At 47.6% G+C, this 23,986-nt stretch overlaps 1 protein-coding gene across 1 annotated transcript; it reads right to left on the reverse strand.

Annotated features, from left to right (window-relative positions):
- Nucleotides 1–5,736: 5,736 nt before the first annotated feature.
- LOC138663385 (oocyte zinc finger protein XlCOF7.1-like) lies at nt 5,737–23,541 on the reverse strand. Its single transcript, XM_069749561.1, has 5 exons — nt 23,385–23,541; nt 23,179–23,302; nt 23,002–23,099; nt 22,716–22,806; nt 5,737–11,264 (listed from the first exon to the last, which is right to left on the reverse strand). The coding sequence occupies exons 1-5, from the start codon at nt 23,478–23,480 to the stop codon at nt 10,252–10,254; spliced, it is 1,422 nt and encodes a 473-aa protein (XP_069605662.1). The 5' UTR covers nt 23,481–23,541; the 3' UTR covers nt 5,737–10,251.
- Between the last annotated feature and the right edge of the window lie 445 nt (nt 23,542–23,986).

Genomic DNA, 23,986 nt, shown 5'->3' on the forward strand with positions numbered 1-23,986 from the left:
GCGCAATTATTATGTTGGTAATCGAGAGTTGTTGGCCATGAAGTGGGCATTCGAGGAGTGGCGTCATTGGCTTGAAGGAGCCAAGCATCGCGTGATGGTCTTGACAGATCACAAGAATTTGACTTATCTTGAGTCTGCCAAACGGTTGAATCCGAGACAGGCTCGATGGTCGTTATTTTTCTCCCGTTTTGATTTTGTGGTTTCGTACCTTCCGGGCTCTAAGAATGTGAAGGCTGATGCCCTGTCAAGGAGTTTTGTGCCTGACTCTCCGGGTGTTCCTGAGCCGGCGGGTATTCTCAAAGAGGGGGTAATTTTGTCTGCCATCTCCCCTGATTTGCGGCGGGTGCTGCAAAATTTTCAGGCTGATAGACCTGACCGTTGCCCAGCGGAGAAACTGTTTGTCCCTGATAAATGGACTAGTAGAGTTATCTCTGAGGTTCATTGTTCGGTGTTGGCTGGGCATCCTGGAATCTTTGGTACCAGAGATTTGGTGGCTAGATCCTTTTGGTGGCCGTCTTTGTCACGGGATGTGCGTTCTTTTGTGCAGTCCTGTGGGACTTGTGCTCGGGCTAAGTCCTGCTGTTCTCATGCCAGTGGGTTGCTTTTGCCCTTGCCGGTCCCGAAGAGGCCCTGGACGCATATTTCTATGGATTTTATTTCGGATCTCCCCGTCTCTCAAAAGATGTCGGTCATTTGGGTGGTTTGTGATCGCTTTTCTAAGATGGTCCATTTGGTACCCTTGTCTAAATTGCCTTCCTCCTCTGATTTGGTGCCATTGTTTTTCCAGCATGTGGTTCTTTTACATGGTATCCCGGAGAACATCGTTTTGGACAGATGTTCCCAGTTTGTTTTGAGGTTTTGGCGATCCTTTTGTGCTAGGATGGGCATTGATTTGTCTTTTTCCTCGGCTTTCCATCCTCAGACAAATGGCCAAACCGAACGAACTAATCAGACTTTGGAAACATATCTGAGATGCTTTGTTTCTGCTGATCAGGATGATTGGGTGTCCTTTTTGCCGTTGGCTGAGTTCGCCCTTAATAATCGGGCCAGTTCGGCTACTTTGGTTTCGCCGTTTTTCTGCAATTCTGGTTTCCATCCTCGTTTCTCTTCAGGGCAGGTTGAGTCTTCGGACTGTCCTGGTGTAGATACTGTGGTGGATAGGTTGCAGCAGATTTGGACTCATGTGGTGGACAATTTGACATTGTCCCAGGAGAAGGCTCAACGTTTCGCTAACCGCCGGCGCTGTGTGGGTCTCCGACTCCATGTTGGGGATTTGGTTTGGTTGTCGTCTCGTTATGTTCGGAATCTCCAGTACCTGGTCAAGTGGAAGGGTTATGGTCAGGAAGATAATTCCTGGATTTTTGCCTCTGATGTTCATGCGGCCGATCTGGTTCGTGCCTTTCATTTGGCTCATCCTGGTCGGCCTGGGGGCTCTGGTGAGGGTTCGGTGACCCCTCCTCAAGGGGGGGGTACTGTTGTGAATTCTGTTGTCGAGCTCCCTCCTGTGGTCATGAATGGTACTTCGGCTGGTTCTGTCCATGGACTTCCTCTGGTGGCTGTGGGTGTTTCTGAGTTTCCTTCCACAGGTGACGAGGCTAATTCGTTAGTGGACTGCTCTATTTAACTCCACTTAGATCTTTGCCCCATGCCAGCTGTCAATGTTGTACTATTGGTCTAGTTCGCTCCTGGATTGTTCTGTTACCTGTTTACTCCAGCAGAAGCTAAGTTCCTCTTTGCTATTTTCCTGTTTGCTATTTTTTCTGTCCAGCTTGCTATTGTGAATATTGCCTTGCTTGCTGGAAGCTCTGGGACGCAGTGTGGCGCCTCCGCACCGTGAGTCGGCGCGGAAGGTTTTTTTTTCCCTGCACACTCTGCGTGGCTTTTTGTAGGTTTTTGTGCTGACCGCAAAGTTACCTTTCCTATCCTCTGTCTGTTCAGTAAGTCGGGCCTCTCTTTGCTAAATCTATTTCATCTCTGTGTTTGTGATTTCATCTTTACTCACAGTCAATATATGTGGGGGGCTGCCTTTTCCTTTGGGGAATTTCTGAGGCAAGGTAGGCTTTATTTTCCTTTTTTAGGGCTAGCTAGTTCTGAGGCTGTGACGAGTTGCATAGGGAGCGTTAGGAGCAATCCACGGCTATTTCTAGTGAGTGTGATAGGATTAGGGATTGCGGTCAGCAGAGTTTCCACTTCCCAAAGCTTGTCCTGTGGTTTTGTAGCTATCAGGTCTTTCCGGGTGCTCTTGATCATTAGGTCCATTATTGTCCTAACCACCAGGTCACAACAGCTACCGGAGCCAGTACTTTGCCCTTCAAGGAGTCGCTGCGTGCCAAATTAATGGTAGAGAAGTGTTTTTGTATTCTGCGCCGTAGCTCCTGAGAAGTCTGGCCAACGTAGACACGTTGGCAAGGGCAGATAAGGGCATAGATGACAAAGGTCATTCTACAATTAATGTAAGTACACAACCTATGTCTACTCTGATTGGTGGGGTTAACAAAATGATCCCTAGTGGGACACATATGTGGACAAATGTTACAATTCCCACAAGCAAACGACCCACGGAGGTGAATACCCCGATTGAGCCTGATAGTTTGTCGTTGGTAATGGCTACTTGTCAAGAGGTCTCTAAAATTAGGCGCTCTTCTGGCCGTAAGTTGCGGTTGGTCACCCACCACCCTAGAAGTGGACAAATCAGTGGTAAGAATACCCCAATGCCTCTGAAGAATGGATCTAATTTGTGACCAATTGTTGTTAAAATTGGTAACAAATCTGGGCTTATTGTCCCGTACCTTATTCTGAGGCACCAATAGTGACTCCTGAGTATGTGAATTGGCCCGCTGGAAGGCTACAGAAATACTCCTCCGTGGGTAATGCCTTTGTCAGAAGCGATTTGTCAAACTGAGAGCCTCTTGATGGAAATCTTCGTCCGAAGTACAATTTCTTCTAGTTCTCAGGAACTGTCCAACAGGAACCCCATTCCTGGTGTGCATAGGATGAAAGCTCCTGTAATCCAGGAGACAGTTGGTTGCAGTTGGTTTCCGAAATAATTTAGTATGGAGAGAGCCATCTCTGGCCATAACCTGCAGGTCCAAAAAGGTCACTACAGTGGAAGAAAAAGAGTAGGTCAACACACACAGAAACAAAAACCAAACACTTATCTTTGCTGAAATAGGCAGCGAGCAGGAGAAGCCAGAAAGTGATCCAACACTTCACAAGGAACATTGACTACTGGCAAGGGCTAAAGGATCCTGCCCACTTAAATATCCCAGTCAGAATTGTAATCATCCGATACACCTGGCCAGGTCTGTGACTCAGAGACAACTGCATTCCCACCTACAAACACTGGAGGGAACCCAAGAGCAGAATTCACAACAGGAAGCTGCCGCGTGCACCGCACACAGGCGACAGGACAACAAGGGGCTCTCGGAAGGTGAGTATATGTTACTTTTTTATTTTTTAACCTGTTACATACTCGACTGGCCAATATACTACATGAATTGGCAGTATACTACGTGGCGCTGTGCTGTATACTACGCCGCTGTGCAGTATACTACGTAGCTGGGCAATATACTACTTAGCTGGGCAATATACTACGTAGCTGGGCAATATACTACGTGACTGGGCAATATACTACGTGGCTGGGCAATATACTACGTGGCTGGGCAATATACTACGTGGCTGGGCAACATACTACGTGGCTGGGCAACATACTACGTGGCTGGGCAATATACTACGTGGATATGCATATTCTAGAATACCCAATGCGTTAGAATCGGGCCACCATCTAGTTGTGTATAATTGCATAACTTTTTCTTGTGGAAATAGGGGTTAATGAATACAGCCCTTTTATCTAACAGTACCTAACAGCATTTATATGCACAACTTTTCAATTAAACTAGTGTGAATAGGCACAAGGTCTACAGTATTTTAATCCTGTTCCCTTCCCCCCTTTATCAACAGGTACAAGGCCCAAAGCTAGCTCACACTGTTCACCAGTCAATTTTCAATTTTTGCCAAGGTGTATCAGCGCGAATATTCATAATACTTATTTAGTTTTCCGGTAATTGTCTTATTCACTGCAAATAAAACCTTAACACTTGCGCCACTATTTTCATTTTATACTTCTAAATAACACATAGAACAGTGCCAGCAAAATACCCAAGATGGTGCAAATTACAGTCTCACCCACTGACTCGCTGGGATAAGAGCAGCTGTGACTTCAGAGCTTCCAGGGCCAACTACCTCGACATCTCCCGTAACGTCAAGAATAGGAAGCCGACAGTCCATTGAAGTACAAGGCCAGGTGCCAGGAAGGTCACAACCTGGCTTCTCCGAACATCTCCATGGAGCCAGGTGACCGGTGAGTCCCATTCCTGGCTTTCACAAATGTATCCATGGGCCTCCGGTGAGTCCAAATCCTGACTACCTCAAATGTATTCATGGGTTCAGTGATGGTCAATGAAGCAGATGTATATTCTTTCAGCTGGGGCCTGGCTGGCATCCTGTGATAGCTGCCAGATCGTGGTTCTATCTTGTAAAGTTTAAGATACAATAGTATATATACTAGCGGCGCTTGTGAGATGGATGGCACATCTTTGAACTGGATACATTAAAGCCAAGGGGCCTGAATAATGAGGTGGAACTCTTTGCTTTCAATTGAACCTATGGGAGAGGAGACCATCGCTATAAATAGTCAGCACGCGCAGGGGGAGCCTACCCTGATGAAGGAAACCGAAGATTTTCTGAAACGCGTTGGTTGGTAGCATCACCAAGGGCACCACGTGACTCCCGAGCACGTGACCCGAACGTCACCGCAGGTCCTGCGCACAAGTCCATCGTACAGGACTCTACACAGGCCGCGCAAGCGCCTGTCACCGGCCGGGACGGCGCCTGCATTAGCTGCCTGAGGACTTCTCAAAGATAACGCCTAATCGAGCTAAGTACAACGCTTCTATTTGCTACCATCACTAACAAGTTACGGACTCCTTAAGTGCAATTTTACCTACTTCCTCCCTGTGGTTATTCATACGACAGGTACTGGATCTCCACTTGTTATATACCTGAAGCACCAACTGGAGTTACATATACACACATACTATCTATGTCAGGTTGTGCACTGTCCGGGGTGTTAGTTCACTAGCCCTCCCCCCCTTTTATTGTTTTATAGCTCTATATGAGTGACTTGCTATAAAGGTACTTATTAGTCCCGTATAGCTCACATTTTCTCGCTTGTGTTTTATTCTATTCTCAGTGGCACACTATCTGTGATTTTATCCATCTATTTATTTTGATATCGTTACTGCTCTCCCACTCTAGTCCCTGCACACCAGCAATCCCAGTCTCGTCATACACGCCCCAGACGGACTTACTACTTTCTCTCCACCTACAAGGTAATTACCCACCGTGTATGTGTACTATAGTATCCTATTAGGCTAAGCGCAGGTACAAATACTGTAATATACAGTTTCTTTGTCTATCCTGTAAAGTGTTCCTAGCTGTGGTTATGTAAAGAGTCTCTGGTTCTTTGGATCTCTTGGCTGTCAGAATGCATATTGTTAGAGGCATATCCCACGTATATAGCTCACAATTGTTGTCTTTCAAGCCAGCATCCAGAGGTCAAGAGGAAGACTTGATGAGCTTATCTTGTATAGTTTGACTAATCTATTTGCATAGTTCTTATTCCTTTGTTTTGTAAGTCAACAAGCCACAAGACCCACACAATGGTCATTCAATAAATTAAGCAAACATCCATTGTTTAATGACCCTGCATCAGTGTCTTGCACAGAAAGCAGACAATAAGTTATAGGAGCTGATGTAAGAGGCAAACATTAGCCATTTAAAATGATCAAAAATCAACATTTAAGACTCATGACAACAGTGTATGGTTTTTGACCAACTGAAGAACAATTGCATAAATTCAAAAGTCGTCATATAGATAACAGTCTATTCCTCCTGGCTTACTGAAAATAGACATCTGGTTAACTAAAATAAAATGCTGTGTCATCTCACCCTCATTTAAATTTTTGCTAGACCTTGCACTTAGTGCATAAACTTTATGAGTCTAGAAGTCCCACTATCTAACAATTTTAAAAGAATGTTTATGAGACCCTCCTTTATGTCTAATACAGGGTGTATCAGAGTCCCTCTTCCTACTAATTTTTGGAAGTTCTTGCATTGTCCGCATATGATTTTGGATTTTCAGAGTCCCTTTATAAAGTAAACAGGATGTGTCTCACTATGTCACACACCACATGTCCAGATAAGGTATTAAAATATTAAAATTACATTTACAATGAATGTTTTTTTCACCATTGAAAGCAATGAGAAAATGGAAAAATGCAGCAAAGAGGCTACGTGTAAACACAAACTACAGGGTGAAGGAAGCTTATTTTTTCTCTTTTTTAAATTGCCTTATATACAAGAACAAATGTTTTTACTTGGAAAACACATTTTATTTTCGTAATGCAAATGCTGAACCAGCAAATCACAATGGCGCTAGTCACAACGTGCCTGAAGCCAAAGCAGCAGGCAATCCGACAGGTGTGGTGTGTAAAACTGCTTTAAAACCGAGAAATAAATGAACAGTAAAAGTTAGATTGCTGCGCTGAGAGCCACTTACAGGTGCACGTGTGGTCCTGTAAAGGGTGGTCGGACTTGCGTGGTAGTTTCCTGCCAAATGTCCACTTGTATCAGACGCGGGAGCGTCCTCCCAAAGCTGCAACACCCCGTGAAAATGCTGGTGTTCATAGCGGTTAGCCTCAGCCGATGGCGCCGCTGTAGGAGTAGCGTGGTGAGCGGGAAGGGTGACTGAACGGGGACGTCACCTGTCCGTTAATGACGGATGTGTGTAGGGGCCAATCCTCCTGTACATTTTATTTTCGGTTTTGGATGTTTTGTTGTCACTCCTTAAAAGTGGCGTACTACTCCGACAACATTGATCCCAAAAGCGACCGGAGAGTCAGTGATGCATCCAGCCATCTTCCCCATGCTGTTCTCATTCCAATTTAGCGCCGTTTTCATCCATTTCAGCGATTTTCCTGCCCCCTTAGTCTTCCTGGAAACGTCTGCTGAGCATGCAACCTGTTGACTCAAATATTTTAGTGCTCGCTCATCGCTAATAATGACTGCTATCTGTGTGGGATTTTAGATGTTTAAAAGGGTTGTCCACTACTAGGACAACCCCTTCTTATTCCTCATGTTTTTGAGTTTCCATTTTTTGCTCCCCTTATCCACACAGCCATAGCTTTTATATTTTTCCGTCAATATGGCCATGTGAGGGCTTGTTTTTTGCAGGACAAGTTGTACTTTTGAAAGGCACCATTGATTTTACCATACCATGTAAGGGAAAATGGGAAAAAAATCCAAATGCGGTGAAATTGCAAGAAAAGTGCAAATCCACAACAGTTTTTTATTTATTTTTTTTTTTACCATGTTCACTAAATGCTAAAACTGACCTGACATTATGATTCTCCAGGTCATTACAAGCTCACAGACACTAAACTTTTTAATTTAAGTGGTGAAAAAAAATTCCAAAGTTTGTAAAAAAAAAAAGTTGCCATTTTCCGAGACCCATAGCGTCTCCATTTTCGGTACTGCCTCTGTACAAATCCCTAGTTAGACCGCACATGGAGTACTGTGTCCAGTTTTGGGCACCGGTGCTCAGGAAGGATATAATGGAACTAGAGAGAGTACAAAGGAGGGCAACAAAATTAATAAAGGGGATGGGAGAACTACAATACCCAGATAGATTAGCGAAATTAGGATTATTTAGGGTACCGTCACACAGTGAAATTTTGATCGCTACAACGGTACGATCCGTGACGCTCCAGCGTCGTAACAATATCGCTCCAGCGTCGTAGACAGCTGTCACACTTTGCAATCTACGACGCTGGAGCGATAATTTCATGACGTATGTGCGATGTAGAAGCCGTTGGTTACTATGCGCACATCGTATACGATATATGTTACACCATGCCATCATGCCGTCACAGCGGGACACTAGACGACGAAAGAAAGTTTCAAACGATCTGCTACGACGTACGATTCTCAGCGGGGTTCCTGATCGCAGGAGCGTGTCAGACATTGCGATATCGCTCGAGCGTCACGGATATATCGCTCGAACGTCACGAATCGTGCCGTCGTAGCGATCAAAATTTCACTGTGTGACGGTACCCTTAGTCTAGAAAAAAGACGACTGAGGGGCGATCTAATAACCATGTATAAGTATATAAGGGGACAATACAAATATCTCGCTGAGGATCTGTTTATACCAAGGAAGGTGACGGGCACAAGGGGGCATTCTTTGCGTCTGGAGGAGAGAAGGTTTTTCCACCAACATAGAAGAGGATTCTTTACTGTTAGGGCAGTGAGAATCTGGAATTGCTTGCCTGAGGAGGTGGTGATGGCGAACTCAGTCGAGGGGTTCAAGAGAGGCCTGGATGTCTTCCTGGAGCAGAACAATATTGTATCATACAATTATTAGGTTCTGTAGAAGGACGTAGATCTGGGGATTTATTATGATGGAATATAGGCTGAACTGGATGGACAAATGTCTTTTTTCGGCCTTACTAACTATGTTACTATGGTACCTGGGGCTGGATGAGAGCTTATTGCTTGCACACCGGTCTGACGTTTTTATTGTTACCATTTTGGTGTAGATACGATCTTTTGATTGCATTTTTGCATTTTGTTGCAATGTTGCAGCGTTTCAATTTTTTTTCTCGCTACACCGTTTACTGATTGGATAAATTCTTTTTATATATTGATAGAGCAGGCGATTCTGAATGCGGTGATCCCAAATATGTGTATATTTGTTTTTTTTTGTTTTTTTTTGAATGGCGCGAGAGGGGGGTGATATGAACTTTTATATTTTTTTATTTAATATTTTTAAAAACATTTTTGTTAACTACCGTATATACTCGAGTATAAGCCGACCCCCCTAATTTTGCCACAAAAAACTGGGAAAACTTAATAACTCAAGTATAAGCCTAGGGTGGAAAATGCAGCAGCTACCGGTAAATGTAAAAAGTAAAAATAGATACCAGTAAAAGTAAAATTAATTGAAACATCAGTAGGTTATGTTTTTGAATATCCATATTGAATCAGGAGCCCCTTATAATGCTCCATAAAGTTTGATGGGCCCCATTAAATGCTCCATATTAAAATAAGCCCCATATAATCCTGCATAAAGGGTAATAAGGGCCCCATAAGATGCTCCATAGACACATTTGCCCAATATAATGCTGCACAAACGTTATGGCCCCATAAGATGATCCATACAGTCACTTGCCCCATTATAGTGCTGCACAATCGTTATGGCCCCATAAGATGCTCCATACAGTCACTGCCCCTTATAGTGCTGCACAATCGTTATGGCCCCATAAGATGATCCACACATTCACTTGCCCCATATAGTGCTGCACAATCCTTATGGCCCCATACAGATGCTCCATACAGTCACTTGCCCCATATGCTGTGGCTGCCATAAAAAAAAAATAAATCACATACTCACCTCTCCGTCGCTAAGGACCCCGGCACTTTCACCTGCTCCTCGTTCGGTGCGGCTCCGTCCTCAGCACCGACGTTCAGCAGAGGGCGCGCACTGACAACGTCATCGCGCCCTCTGACCTGAGCATCACAGCCAGAGGACGCTGATGACGGAGCCGCACCGGAACGAGGAGAGGTAAATATCGCGCAGTGCTGCGCTCCCCCTTCCCGTATTCTTACCTGCTCCTGGCGCGTTGCAGTTCCTGCTTCTCTCGGTGCTGCATATTCTTCCTGTACTGAGCGGTCACTGTTTCCGCTCATTACAGTAATGAATATGCGGCTCCACCCCTATGGGAGGTGGAGCCACATATTCATTACTGTAATGAGCGGTACCATGTGACCGCTCAGTACAGGAAGAATATGCAGCGCTGGAAGAAGCAGGGACGTGCAGGGACCGCGCCAGGAGTAGGGGAGTATAATTAGATAGCCCCCGCTCCCCCTCCCCTGCCGACCCCTGGGTATGACTCGAGTATAAGCCGAGAGGGGGACTTTCAGCCCCCCAAAAATGGGCTGAAAATCTCGGCTTATAACAGAGTATATACGGTATCTACTTGCTTCAATAGTCCCCATGGGAGACTAGAAGCTGCACTTGTCTGATTGCTTCTGTTACATAGAGCAGGGCTACAAAATATTTTCCACATTCTGAACATGAAAAAGGCTTCTCCCCTGTGAGGAGGATCTGGTGTCTAACAAGATCTGATTTTGTCAAAAAACATTTTCCACATTCTGAACAAAAAAAGGCTTCTCCCCTGTGTGGGTTCTCTGGTGTTTATCAAGATCCGATTTCCGGACAAAACATTTCTCACATTTTGAACATGAAAAAGGCTTCTCTCCTGTGTGGAGTCTCTGGTGGTTATAAAGATGCGTTTTCTGGATAAAACATTTCCCACATTTTGAACATGAAAAAGGCTTCTCTCCTGTGTGGGTTCTCTGGTGTCTAACAAGATCTGATTTCTTCACAAAACGTTTTCCACATTCTGAACATGAAAAAAGCTTCTCCCCTGTGTGGAGTCTCTGGTGTTTAACAAGATCCGATTTTGTCACATAACATTTTCCACATTCTGAACAGAAAAAAGGCTTCTCCCCTGTGTGGAGGTTCTGGTGTCTAACAAGATGTGATTTCGTCACAAAACATTTTCCACATTCTGAACAGAAAAAAGGCTTCTCCCCTGTGTGGAGTTTCTGGTGTCTAACAAGATGTGATTTTGTCACAAAACATTTTCCACATTCTGAACAGCAAAAAGGCTTCTCCCCTGCGTGGCGTCTCTGATGTTCCATAAGAGTTGATTTCGTCATAAAACATTTTCCACATTCTAAACATGAAAAAAGCTTCTCCCCTGTGTGAGATCTATGGTGGTAATCGAAATGCCTTTTCTTATTAAAATATTTCCCACATTCTGAACAAGAAAAAGGCTTTTCTCCTGTGTGGATTGTTTGGTGTCGATCAAGATGATGTTTCCAGTTAAAACATTTCCCACATTCTGAACATGAAAAAGACTTCCTTGCTTTAGGAGCAGTTTGTTTTTCAAGTCCTCTTTTGGGTCTTTGATTTTCCTCAGTAGCCGGTAGTGAATCAGATGGCAGATCTTTGCTGTGAAGGGATGATACTCCAGATATACTAATGGCATTCACTTCAATTATATCCTGTGAGATCTCAAGATCATCTGATTTTAAAATTGAAGATGTCAGCTGTCCCTCTGATCTCCAGGTACAGTCATCTGTCAAGAATAAAACCAATTATTTTTCAATAAAATATCCTAGAACTTTATATTTTTGAACATTTCTCCTAAAACTGTCTGTAAAAATGGTAAGTTGATGTATATACTCGAGTATAAGTAGAGGTTTTCAGCATTTGTGCTGAAATCACCCCCCTCAGCTTATACTCGAGTGAGGTGTCCAGAACATGGAGGGGGAGAGGTAGTGGCAGAGCAGCGGGTCACAGAGGTAGGACCCGGCTGCTGCAGCTAACTGCGGTGCCCGCTGCTAAAAAGAAATTAATATTCATTTCTCTGTAAAAGCTCGTGCAGTGTCAGCTGCAGCAGCCGGTCCTGCAGCTGCCGGAAGGTCACGTGTGCCGCTACTTAACAGAGATGAATATTTATTCTGAAAATTAATTTCTCTTAAGTAGTGGCACACATGACCGCCTGGCGGTTGACGCTGTGTGCGCTACTGAATACTCACTGCCCCACACACACAGTTTCGGCGTTGGGAGCGGTGAGTATTCCGGAAGTCGTGCTCTGCTTGTGAGCAGCGCATGACGTCCCTGCCATGCAATGCTTACAAACGTAAAGCAGCTGTTGGCATCGAGACAAGACGCTGCGGGGGAGCGAAGGAAGGTAAGTGTAATGGTTTATTTTTTAATGTTTTTTGATGGAGGCCAATCATACAAGGATAGGGATGGGGCCGTGCATATAAGGATGGGGATGAGGCCGTGCATACAAGGATAGGGATGGGGCCGTGCATACAAGGATAGGAATGGGGCCGTGCATACAAGGATAGAGATGGGGCCGTGCATACAAGGATAGGGATGGGACTATGCATACAAGGATAGCGATGGGGCCATGCATACAAGCATAGGGATGGGGCCAATCATACCAGGATAGGGATAAGGAGCCTTGCATACAAGGATAGGGATGAGGAGCCTTGCATACAAGGATAGGAATGGGGCCATGCATACAAGGATAGGACTGGGGCCAATCATACCAGGATAGGGATAAGGAGCCTTGCATACAAGGATAGGGATGAGGAGCCTTGCATACAAGGATATGGATGAGGAGCCATGCATACAAGGATAGGAATGAGGAGCCACGCATACAAGGATAGGGATGAGGAGACAATGCATACCCGGCTTCAGGGGTGGATTAAGGGTAGCCAGGGCCCTGGGCTGTTCAGACACTGTGGGCCCCCCCTCCCCCCGGGTCATGTGACGGGGGTCATGTGACGGGGGTCATGTGACGGGGGTCATGTGACGGGGGTCATGATATACCCGAACCAGATTATTCCAGAAAAATGGCCGGGCCCTACTCTACTGTAACCTATTAAATATTTGTTAGAATCTGCAATACAATTTAGGTATATTTTGACCAATAATATCACATACAAGGAACAAATACCACCGCACCATGACCAGACCACAAATTACAACCACAGTGATCGAATAATATCACATACAAGGAACAAATACCACCGCGCCATGACCAGACCACAAATTACAACCACAGTGATCGAATAATATCACATACAAGGAACAAATACCACCGCACCATGTCAAGACCAAATATTACCACCACTTGGTGACCAAATATCACATACAAGGGACAAATACCACAACACCATTTCCAGACCACATATTACCACCACATAGTGACTGAATACTACAATACTGATCAGTAAAAAACAACAACACAATAATATCACCATAAGTGCCAGTATTCACAGGAGATCTGTACTTAGTACGCAGTGTCTGTGTAGAGGTAATACAGAGATCACTGGTGGTATTATACACAGGAGCTCTATATAGTATACAGTGTATAGTGTCAGTGTATAGGTAACACTGACTCACCAGTGACGTCTCTAGGTGAAGTCCTTCATCTTTCAGCCAGCACAGACCGCCATCATTTCTTCCAGCCAGGACTCGTTTCTGCAGGAAATAACACAGTTATCTCGAGCTCCGCTTGCAGAACACATTACTTAATTTTTCACAACTTCTACATTACACCACATGAAGAAAAAAAGGCGATATAGTGTCACTCTGCACAGTAACAGGACCGACCCCCATTTAAAACAGTATACTCAAAAAATAAAATAAATACATCACTGCAGTAATAATATCCCTTAATTAGCCCCTATGGTAATAATATTCCACATCCTGGCCCTGTGTGTCTCATTCCTGGCTCCAGCCATATGTTCTCGCATCCTGCCCTCATGAGTATCCATTCTACCCCATATGATCTCCACATCCTGCCCCATATGTCTCCATCGTATCCATCCTGCCCCATGATCCAATCCTGCCCCATGTCTTTAATTCTGCCCCGTGTCTCCAATCATGCCCCGTGTCTACATTCTGCCCATGCCTCCAGTCCTGCCCCCATTGTGTCCAGCAATCTGCCCCAGTATGTCCAGCATATTGCCCCAGTGTCCAGCAATCTGCCCCAGTGTCTCCAGCATATTGCCCCCAGTGTGTCCAGCATTGCCCCCAGATAGTGTGTCCAGCAATCTGCCCCAGTGTGTCCAGCAATCTGCCCCAGTGTGTCCAGCATATTACCCCCAGTGTGTCCAGCATATTGCCCCCAGTGTGTCCAGCAATCTGCCCCAGTGCGTCCAGCATTGCCCCCAGACAGTGTGTCCAGAATATTACCACCAGTGTGTCCAGCAATCTGCCCCAGTATGTCCAGCATTTCCCCCAGTGTCTCCAGCATTGCCCCAGTGTCCTCCAGCAATCTGCCCCAGTGTCCTCCAGCATTGCCCCAGTGTCCTCCAGCATTGCCCCAGTGTCCTCCAGCAATCTGCCCCAGTGTCATCCAGCATTGCCCCAGTGTCTCCAGCAATCTGCCTCAGTGTCCTCCAGCATTGCCCCAGTGTCCTCCAGCCATCTGCCCCAGTGTCCTCCAGCCATCTGCCCCAGTGTCCTCCAGCCATCTGCCCCAGTGTCCTCCAGCCATCTGCCCCAGTGTCCTCCAGCCATCTGCCAGTGTCCTCCAGCCATCTGCCAGTGTCCTCCAGCATTGCCCCAGTGTCCTCCAGCATTGCCCCAGTGTCCTCCAGCAATCTGCCCCAGTGTCCTCCAGTAATCTGCCCCAGTGTCCTCCAGCAATCTGCCCCAGTGTCCTCCAGCATTGCCCCAGTGTCCTCCAGCATTGCCCCAGTGTCCTCCAGCAATCTGCCCCAGTGTCCTCCAGCAATCTGCCCCAGTGTCCTCCAGCATTGCCCCAGTGTCCTCCAGCATTGCCCCAGTGTCCTCCAGCAATCTGCCCCAGTGTCCTCCAGCATTGCCCCAGTGTCCTACAGAATTGCCCCAGTGTCCTCCAGCAATCTGCCCCAGTGTCCTCCAGCCATCTGCCCCAGTGTCCTCCAGCCATCTGCCCCAGTGTCCTCCAGCATTGCCCCAGTGTCCTCCAGCATTGCCCCAGTGTCCTCCAGCATTGCCCGTGTCCTCCAGCATTGCCCCAGAGTCCTCCAGCATTGCCCCAGTGTCCTCCAGCAATCTGCCCCAGTGTCCTCCAGCAATCTGCCCCAGTGTCCTCCAGCATTGCCCGTGTCCTCCAGCATTGCCCCAGTGTCCTCCAGCAATCTGCCCCAGTGTCCTCCAGCAATCTGCCCCAGTGTCCTCCAGCATTGCCCGTGTCCTCCAGCATTGCCCCAGTGTCCTCCAGCAATCTGCCCCAGTGTCCTCCAGCATTGCCCCAGTGTCCTCCAGCATTGCCCGTGTCCTCCAGCATTGCCCCAGTGTCCTCCAGCAATCTGCCCCAGTGTCCTCCAGCAATCTGCCCCAGTGTCCTCCAGCAATCTGCCCCAGTGTCCTCCAGCATTGCCCCAGTGTCCTCCAGCATTGCCCGTGTCCTCCAGCATTGCCCCAGTGTCCTCCAGCATTGCCCCAGTGTCCTCCAGCAATCTGCCCCAGTGTCCTCCAGCAATCTGCCCCAGTGTCCTCCAGCAATCTGCCCCAGTGTCCTCCAGCAATCTGCCCCAGTGTCCTCCAGCATTGCCCGTGTCCTCCAGCATTGCCCCAGTGTCCTCCAGCAATCTGCCCCAGTGTCCTCCAGCAATCTGCCCCAGTGTCCTCCAGCAATCTGCCCCAGTGTCCTCCAGCAATCTGCCCCAGTGTCCTCCAGCATTGCCCCAGTGTCCTCCAGCATTGCCCCAGTGTCCTCCAGCAATCTGCCCCAGTGTCCTCCAGCAATCTGCCCCAGTGTCCTCCAGCATTGCCCCAGTGTCCTCCAGCATTGCCCCAGTGTCCTCCAGCAATCTGCCCCAGTGTCCTCCAGCAATCTGCCCCAGTGTCCTCCAGCATTGCCCCAGTGTCCTCCAGAATTGCCCCAGTGTCCTCCAGCAATCTGCCCCAGTGTCCTCCAGCCATCTGCCCCAGTGTCCTCCAGCCATCTGCCCCAGTGTCCTCCAGCATTGCCCCAGTGTCCTCCAGCATTGCCCCAGTGTCCTCCAGCATTGCCCCAGTGTCCTCCAGCATTGCCCGTGTCCTCCAGCATTGCCCCAGTGTCCTCCAGCATTGCCCCAGTGTCCTCCAGCAATCTGCCCCAGTGTCCTCCAGCAATCTGCCCCAGTGTCCTCCAGCATTGCCCCAGTGTCCTCCAGCATTGCCCCAGTGTCCTCCAGCAATCTGCCCCAGTGTCCTCCAGCAATCTGCCCGTGTCCTCCAGCATTGCCCGTGTCCTCCAGCATTGCCCCAGTGTCCTCCAGCAATCTGCCCCAGTGTCCTCCAGCATTGCCCCAGTGTCCTCCAGCATTGCCCGTGTCCTCCAGCATTGCCCCAGTGTCCTCCAGCAATCTGCCCCAGTGTCCTCCAGCAATCTGCCCCAGTGTCCTCCAGCAATCTGCCCCAGTGTCCTCCAGCATTGCCCCAGTGTCCTCCAGCATTGCCCGTGTCCTCCAGCATTGCCCCAGTGTCCTCCAGCATTGCCCCAGTGTCCTCCAGCAATCTGCCCCAGTGTCCTCCAGCAATCTGCCCCAGTGTCCTCCAGCAATCTGCCCCAGTGTCCTCCAGCAATCTGCCCCAGTGTCCTCCAGCATTGCCCGTGTCCTCCAGCATTGCCCCAGTGTCCTCCAGCAATCTGCCCCAGTGTCCTCCAGCAATCTGCCCCAGTGTCCTCCAGCAATCTGCCCCAGTGTCCTCCAGCAATCTGCCCCAGTGTCCTCCAGCATTGCCCTCAGTGTGTGTCCACCGTTATAAAAAAAAAAAAAAAAAACTCCTCACCTGTCCTCGCTCCAGCGACGAGCTCCCTCCAACAGAGCACACTCGCCGGCGACTGACAATGACGTCAGACGCCGGCGACGTGTGCGCCTGCGGCCGACATCAGCCGCCAGCCTCCAATTGGCTGGCGGCTGTTGTTAACTATTGACGTGCGGGCGCGCGCCCGCACATCAATAGGAAACCGCCGCAGCGCCGGAAGGGGCCCGGTGAGCAGATGAGAAGGGGCCCGATGCGGGCCCCCTCTCTCTGCCCACCGGTTACGGCAGGGGCACATAAACGCCGGCGGCGGCCGCCGGCAGCGGCATTCACAGATGATCATCAGAGGGTCAATCTGTGCGGTAGCCCAGGGCCCCCCCAGACCACTGGGCCCTGGGCTACCGCCCATATTGACCCTCTGATAATCCGCCCCTGCCCGGCTTATACTCGAGTCAATAAGTTTCCCACTTTTTTTAGGTAAAATTAGGTGACTCGCCTTATATTCGGGTCGGCTTATGCTCGAGTATATGCGGTATGTAAAAATAGCTTTATTGATTTATTCTCATTTGCACAAGGAAAGACTAGAAGCAATGGGATGAAACTGAAGTGGAGGAGACACAGATTGGATATTCGAAAAAACCTTTTGACAGTGAGGGTGATCAATGAGTGGAACAGGCTGCCACGAGAGGTGGCGAGTTCTTCTTCAATGGAAATGTTCAAATAGCAATATGACTTTTATAAACCAATCCATCTATATCCATTTTCACAAAGTCAAATCTTCCCATCGCTTCTGAGCCTTTCAGTGTGCCCAAATCAAAATTAGGACCCATGTAGTTGTCATTATTATTGTGAGAAGAACCCACTTAATTTACGGTGTGTGTCTCTTGGAGCACAATCTGGGCACTATGTGGTGAGCAATAAAATGGTATATTCACAGTTTTCACTCTCCAACATCCACTGCGCGCTAATTTTTGGAAAGTGGCTGTGGAGTCAAAATAGTCACTACTATAGATTAATTCACTGAAGGTTAATGTAGCACCCCAGGTAACCGGTTGCTACAGTGATGTTGCTTTTCCTTCGGGGAAGGTAATGACATGATCAGAGGCAAGGGAGTTCTCTTCACCAGGTAAGGCACCCACATGCAACACATCCCCCAGAGGACACCTTTAATGCAGCGTCGGTCCCACTATTGACCGAACACCAAAGGTGGCATCACAACAGACTTTAGACACTTTTCCTTTAAAAGACCGTTCCCCTTTAACGTTGAGGCCCAGGGCCACGGACCGGATCGCAGCCACCGTGACATTTCCCCTCGAGACCGGACCCGATACAGAGTACCCCACTGCCCTGGGGGTGACTCAATCATTTCCAAAATGGAGTCACTTTATGAGGTTTTAAACTGCTCTGGTTTCCTGCATTTTGTCATATTAAGGCTTGTGAAAATGGCGTGTACCATCTCGCCTGGGATCCACATCTGCCACCTCTACTTCTGTCACCAGGCATGGCCTCATTCATTCTGCAGGCAGCACTGGGGATGGAGGAGATATCGGAACCAGAAGCTTTGGATTGTGCAGGCTCTGTTCAGCCACTTAGATTAGGGTTGCTGTGAACTGTAGTACTGTCACGCTGTAAGCGGCGATAAAGGGGCAGGACGGCATACTGGACCCGCACCTGTCCCTACCACTTTAATGGGGCACTGGCTTTCCCTTATCTCGGGGGTACCTATGATGGTTAGGAGGCCCGAGCCGCCAGCGTATCCCTGTCTCCTGTGCAGGCCCTATCAGTGGCCCCCTCTCCCCCAAAGGAGGTGGACTGCACCAGTGTAATAATACAACAAATAACAGGGTATACAGACAAGGTAACTAAAAGTCTCAAACTCACCAAATGCTCACACAACCACAGAGGAAACACAGAGATGGGAAGAGAAGGAATAAACTTAGGAAGGAAAACAGGTTTAACATGCAACCAAAACAGCAGACACCAATCTCTAAATAAACCTCCAACACGAACACTACGCTCCTTCAACCTCCAAGCCGGGCAGTAGAACTGATCACTGACAATAGCTTGAAGTCAGGACTGGGTCTATATAGAGGAACAGATCACAAAATCCACTTCAGCTGAGAGAGACCCAGCTCTCAGCAATAAGGTTAACTCCTGCACTGCTGGCACAAAGGCCAGAACACAGGTGAAGAGCTTCTGTTCACTGTGTGTGAACGAGGCCCAGAGCGCTGCGGTTCTCTGGAACCTCTCTGTAGCGGTAGCCCCGTGACAAGTACCATCCAGTCAGGCATTATGGGTGTGTGTGCTGTCCATCTGGAGTAATCTGCTTCCTGCTTTCACCAATTGGAAAGCACCCCACCCTACTAAAGCTCAAAGCAAATTGCAGGAAGATGCCAGATACAGCCTTGTTCTCTTCTGGTTCAGTCCTCTCTGTGCTAAGCTGCTGTGACCCCTTAATCTTGCTTCTTATGATTTTGTATTTTCTCTGCCCTCGTGGATCTGACCCAACTACTTGACTATTCGTCATCCCACCTCACTCCACAGAACAGCAGGTAACACCATGGCCCAAGCCTAGGGATCTTTGTGTAAGAACAGATCCATGTAAAGAATGTTGAGCAAGGCAATCCTTGGGATCTTCAAAGCTGAGTAGATAGTGCCAAGCCTGATTGTGGTAGCCACATTTTGAGCTGCCAGGTAACCAATACATTGTGTCTGGAATCTATTCCAACAAGATATGCATTCAAATAGCTAAATGGTGCTCCTTCCCTTCTTAACCCTGCCATGTGCCCAGACAGTAGTGTACAACCGTACAACCATATACAGGGTATTGTTAGATTCAAGAGAGGTTGGAAAATAATTTGTAAGGTCCATTTGTTTCCTATTATCCTTTGTGAAGAATTCTAAACTTATCACCACAAAAAGCGACATGTCAGATGTGAAAAATGGGAGTATGTTGGGCAGTAACTACTGTAGTCAAAAACTGACTATGGACAATAACATCTATCAAAATGTTCAAACTCAACAGTCTTCATCAGTAAAATATGAGTAGTGGTATCAACTCTCTGGAGTAATTAGAGTATGGTGCTCGGTGGCTCTTGGCAATCTAAACTATCATAAGGCCAATATTTTCTATCAGATGAGATTCAAGAAAAAAATATTAGACATTTAAAGAGAACTTTTTATAATACTGCAGAGCTGGGGCATCTTCAATTTAGATCTCGCACATTTGGAAGAGGTAATGGAGACTTTAAAAAAAAAAAAAGATACCAGGGAGTTCCAAACTTACAAACTCACCTAACTGAGGCAGGCTGATCCTACCACAATCAAAGTATCAACCAGAATGAACATGTAAAAAAAAAAAAACATATTTTTTGTTCTATGTTATGCAGCGCCCCAGAGATCTGGTCGTTGCAGTAACGTCGCTCTGCCACTAAGGGGAGTGATGGTACGTCTGATGGCACTAAAGGAGTTCTACTGACCAGGTATCAACAAGCACACACTACACTTTACACTCCGGCCACTAGGGGGAGCAAAAGGCTTATTTACTGGGCCACTTCTCACATTGGTAAAACTAGGGGTCGGACAGGAAGTTAGGGAGAACGAGACCTGGGAGAGCTCCAGGGAGGACCTGCCAGAACTGGGAAATCTGGCAGGTACCTAGTGAAAGGACAGATTGTTACGGAACCACGCCTGCACAACCTTGCGGCGGTAATCTAAGAAAGAGACAAGAAAGGAAGGATATTGTGGAACAGTGAGAAACGAGATCAGCATAAAGGAGATCCAGTAGGAGTCGTGCCCCGAGAACGGCAACATGTTTCTGAGGCGCATAGTCGGTGGCCGGAGCACAGAAGAAGTAACAGTCTCCACGCATTACTTCAAACAGCGGCAGGACAGTTAATTACAGGTTGGCTGTCTACCATACGACACCTAAGAAGGACATAGGAGGCAATCGTGGGAGAGGGGCGACACTAGGGTTCCAGAATAACTCCAGGCCTACCTGTCATAAAGGTGCGTCCTAGCCATAACATACCTGGGGGACAGAGAAGAGAAAGATCTAGAATGAACGAGAACAGAAGTTGTGAGGACTATCCTGAATGCTCAGCAGGGAAGCACTACAACACACAGGCGCTAGTGGGTAGACACTGATTTCCGCCTGCAAAGGGAACTCTGGATGTGCCTTCGGACCGGCCGGTCTCAGACAGCCCTGTTGAAAGTACCCTGGATTGAGGATCCTGAAACCTTCAGTAAAAGGTAAAGAAACTGAACCCTGTGTCCTTGTTATTTCTCGCACTATGCCCCATCACTCTTTATTGGACGCCCCTTAGCAGGCTCACGGACCGGGTCCAGCCACCGTGACAACCCCAGAATTGAGACAGAAAGGACCGGTACCAAGTAACCTGTGGCCCTGTGTCTGGGGTCGCTCCAGTTACATCTCCCCCAAAAAAGTATGTACGAGGGGAGAACTCCAACACTAAACTGGAGTTGCACTCGTTTATGGTGGACCATTGGAGCTACTGAGTCCTGACCAGAAGAGTAGAGAAAGTATTAGCGCCCCCATTTCAGGAGAGATTGTGCAGTAATCTGAATTTCTTATGATTGAAAACATAATGTAATTTATGACATGGAGTGAATCTATGAAACCAGGACTCGAGTCATGCCAACACATCTCCTGCAGGCATGCTATTCCACCCGGTTTGCATTTAGTTGGACCATCATTTATTTTTCAACAGGACAATGACCCCAAACACACCTCCAGGCTGTGTAAAGACTATTTGACCAAGAAGGAGAGTGATGGGGTGCTACGCCAGATGACCTGGCCTCCACAATCACCAGACCTGAACCCAATCAAGATGGTTTGGGGTGAGCTAAACCGCAGAGTGAAGGCAAAAGGGCCAACAAGTGCTAAGCATCTCTGGGAACTCCTTCAAGATTGTTGGAAGATCATTTCCGGTGACTACCGCTTGAAGCTCATCAAGAGAATGCCAAGAGTGTTCAAAGCAGTCATCAAAGCAAAAGGTGGCTACTTTGAAGAACCTAGAATATAAGATATTTTCAGTTGTTTCACTTTGTTTTTGTTAAGTATATAATTCCACATGTGTTAGTTCATAGTTTTGATGCCTTCAGTGTGAATTTACCATTTTCATAGTCATGAAAATACAGAAAAATCTTTAAATGAGAAGGTGTGTCCAAACTTTTGGTCTGTACTGTATATATATTTATATGTAAATATACTCAATGGGTAGTGTTTATAGGATTGGGGCTAGAATAGGATACAGGATAGGCTAGAAGTGTAGTGGGGCTAGAATAGATGGGGGCACAGTAGTGATAGATGATATCATAGAATAGAGCAGGAGATAGGCAGCACAGGGGTTAACTAAAGGGGAGGTACAGCAAGGAGCAGGGAAGTATAATCAGGATACTTCCTGATTAGAGACAGACACCCGGGCAGCCTTGCCAAGGGCAGGATGCATGCAGTGTATGAGACAGCTACAGGTCTTGGGGGTAAAGATGCGGATGGCAATAAGGGGCCCCAGGCTGGAGAATAGAACAGTCGGGCATTAGCTCAATAGGATCATCCTCAGGGCGGTTCTGGGGTCTACGACTGGGGCTGGAGTCAGTAGGATGGAACTCCTGGCACCTTTGCAAGATGGAATCGGACAAGGGGCTGACAGGGAGCTGGTGATGCAGGTAGTACGGAAGGGGCGCAGACTGTCCACAGAAATTGCATGGATTGCCGGGAGAGAAGAAGGAGCGGTTATAGAGGAAATGGAGTCTGCAGGGAAAGTGCAAGATATGATGCTTTGTGTGAAATGTGCTGCAAAAGTGATGGGTGCCCATGTTATCAGTAAAGTTGAACTGTTTGAAAAGGACTGTGACGCTGCAGTGTTTTATGGAACCTGGAATCCTGAAGCTGGAGTGAAAGAAACCGAGGGAACTGAAATGAGTACTGTGCTGCACACATCACACACACACACCAGAAAGAATTTTGTATTTCATCTGCGGGGCGCCAGGGTGTGGAAACACTACAGTTCGTTGCCACGACTACCACCCTGGCCGCCTTACACTTGCAGGTTGTAAGCGCTATACAAAAGAGTTTTCACAATTTCACAAAGCCATTTAAACATTTTCGGATGGAGGAGAATGTTATGCTCTACCCGAAAATGGGGATCACATGATGCCACGCCCGAACTACACCACTGATAAAGCAGCCACAGCCGGTGACTGAGAAGAATCTGTGACTTCTCTGTAGTTAGTGGTCACTACTCACCTGGGTATTCATATGTAGGAGTCTCCTCTTTACACCGCTCATCACCCCTCACATATGTCTCTGTAGTATTAATATGGGTCAGCTCTTCACCCTGAAATATTGTAAAAGTCACAGACAGTTGGAGAAAGTCACATCTATAATCAGCTCTAATCCTGCCATCTCCACCGTTCTCATGAAACCAGTATGAAACATGTAATACTGGTGGATAAATCAACACTGAGTACAAAACCTTCACAGTCGTCTACACATCATAGGAGAGATCTCAGGACACCTTCTCTCCATCTACCTGATGATCCTGAGGAACATTGGGATCTTCTTGTTTACAGTCCTGTAGAAGAAGAGGACGGGGACATCTCTCTGGTGTTGTCCTCTTACTGGATAGATCTGGAGGAAACACACACAGGGACTGAATTCATTCCTTACATACAGATAATTATAGGCTGTGTGTATTTAATCCTATTACCTGGTGATGTAAGGGGCTGGGGAACCTCCATCATTATGTCCTCATACAGATTATTGTGTAATTCTAAATACTCCCACTCCTCCATGGAGAAATAGACAGCGACATCCTGACACCTTATAGGAACCTGACACATACAATGATACAGTCACCCCCCGATCCCTTCATAGTTTTACTGTATAATGTCCCAGCATTCCCAGCAGTGTCACCTCTCCAGTCAACAGCTCAATCATCTTGTAGGTGAGTTCTAGGATCTTTTGGTCATTAATGTCCTCATGTATCAGTTGGTGAGGTGGAGGCCCCATGATTGGGCTCAGGGGTCTTCCGTATCCCTCAGAAACAGAGGCCTGACTGCGTTCACTAGAGGTCTTCACTACTATGTAATCCTGGTCAGGGCCGCCATCAGGGCATTACAGCCGTGACTGGCGTATGGGGCCCGGTGAGCAGAGGGGGCCCGCATCGGGCCCCCTCTTACCTGCTCACCGGGCCCCTACCGGCAGCCGCAAGCTGAACCGGGCCCTTAGCGGCGGCCGGCGCTACAGCTGTTTAACGCTATTGACGTGCGGGCCCGCGCCCGCACGTCAATAGTTAACACCAGCCGCAGAGTGCAGGTCGCCGGCGTCTGACGTCATTGTCAGTCGCCGGCGAGTGCACGCTGCAGCTGCGTAGAGAGAGCAGGAGCGCGGCAGGTAAGCCGAACTTCTTTTTTTTTTTTATTGAGAGCGGCGATCCGTGGGGGGGTGGGGGGTTGGGCAGAAAGCTGGACACAGGGGGGGCAGAAAGCTGGACACAGGGGGGGGGCAGAGAGCTG

Source organism: Ranitomeya imitator, chromosome 2 (genome assembly GCF_032444005.1).
Source record: "Ranitomeya imitator isolate aRanImi1 chromosome 2, aRanImi1.pri, whole genome shotgun sequence".
Taxonomy (NCBI): domain Eukaryota; kingdom Metazoa; phylum Chordata; class Amphibia; order Anura; family Dendrobatidae; genus Ranitomeya; species Ranitomeya imitator.

Excerpts from the sequence above, each read along its gene's own strand:
- LOC138663385 (XM_069749561.1), bottom strand. The coding sequence starts at position 23,480 with ATGGGGCCTCCACCTCACCAACTGATACATGAGGACATTAATGACCAA. Across the intron at positions 22,807-23,001 it reads ATGTTCCTCAGGATCATCAG|GGTGAAGAGCTGACCCATAT; the intron begins GTAGATGGAGAG and ends ACAATATTTCAG. Across the intron at positions 11,265-22,715 it reads TCCTACATATGAATACCCAG|ATGACTGTACCTGGAGATCA; the intron begins GTGAGTAGTGAC and ends TATTCTTGACAG.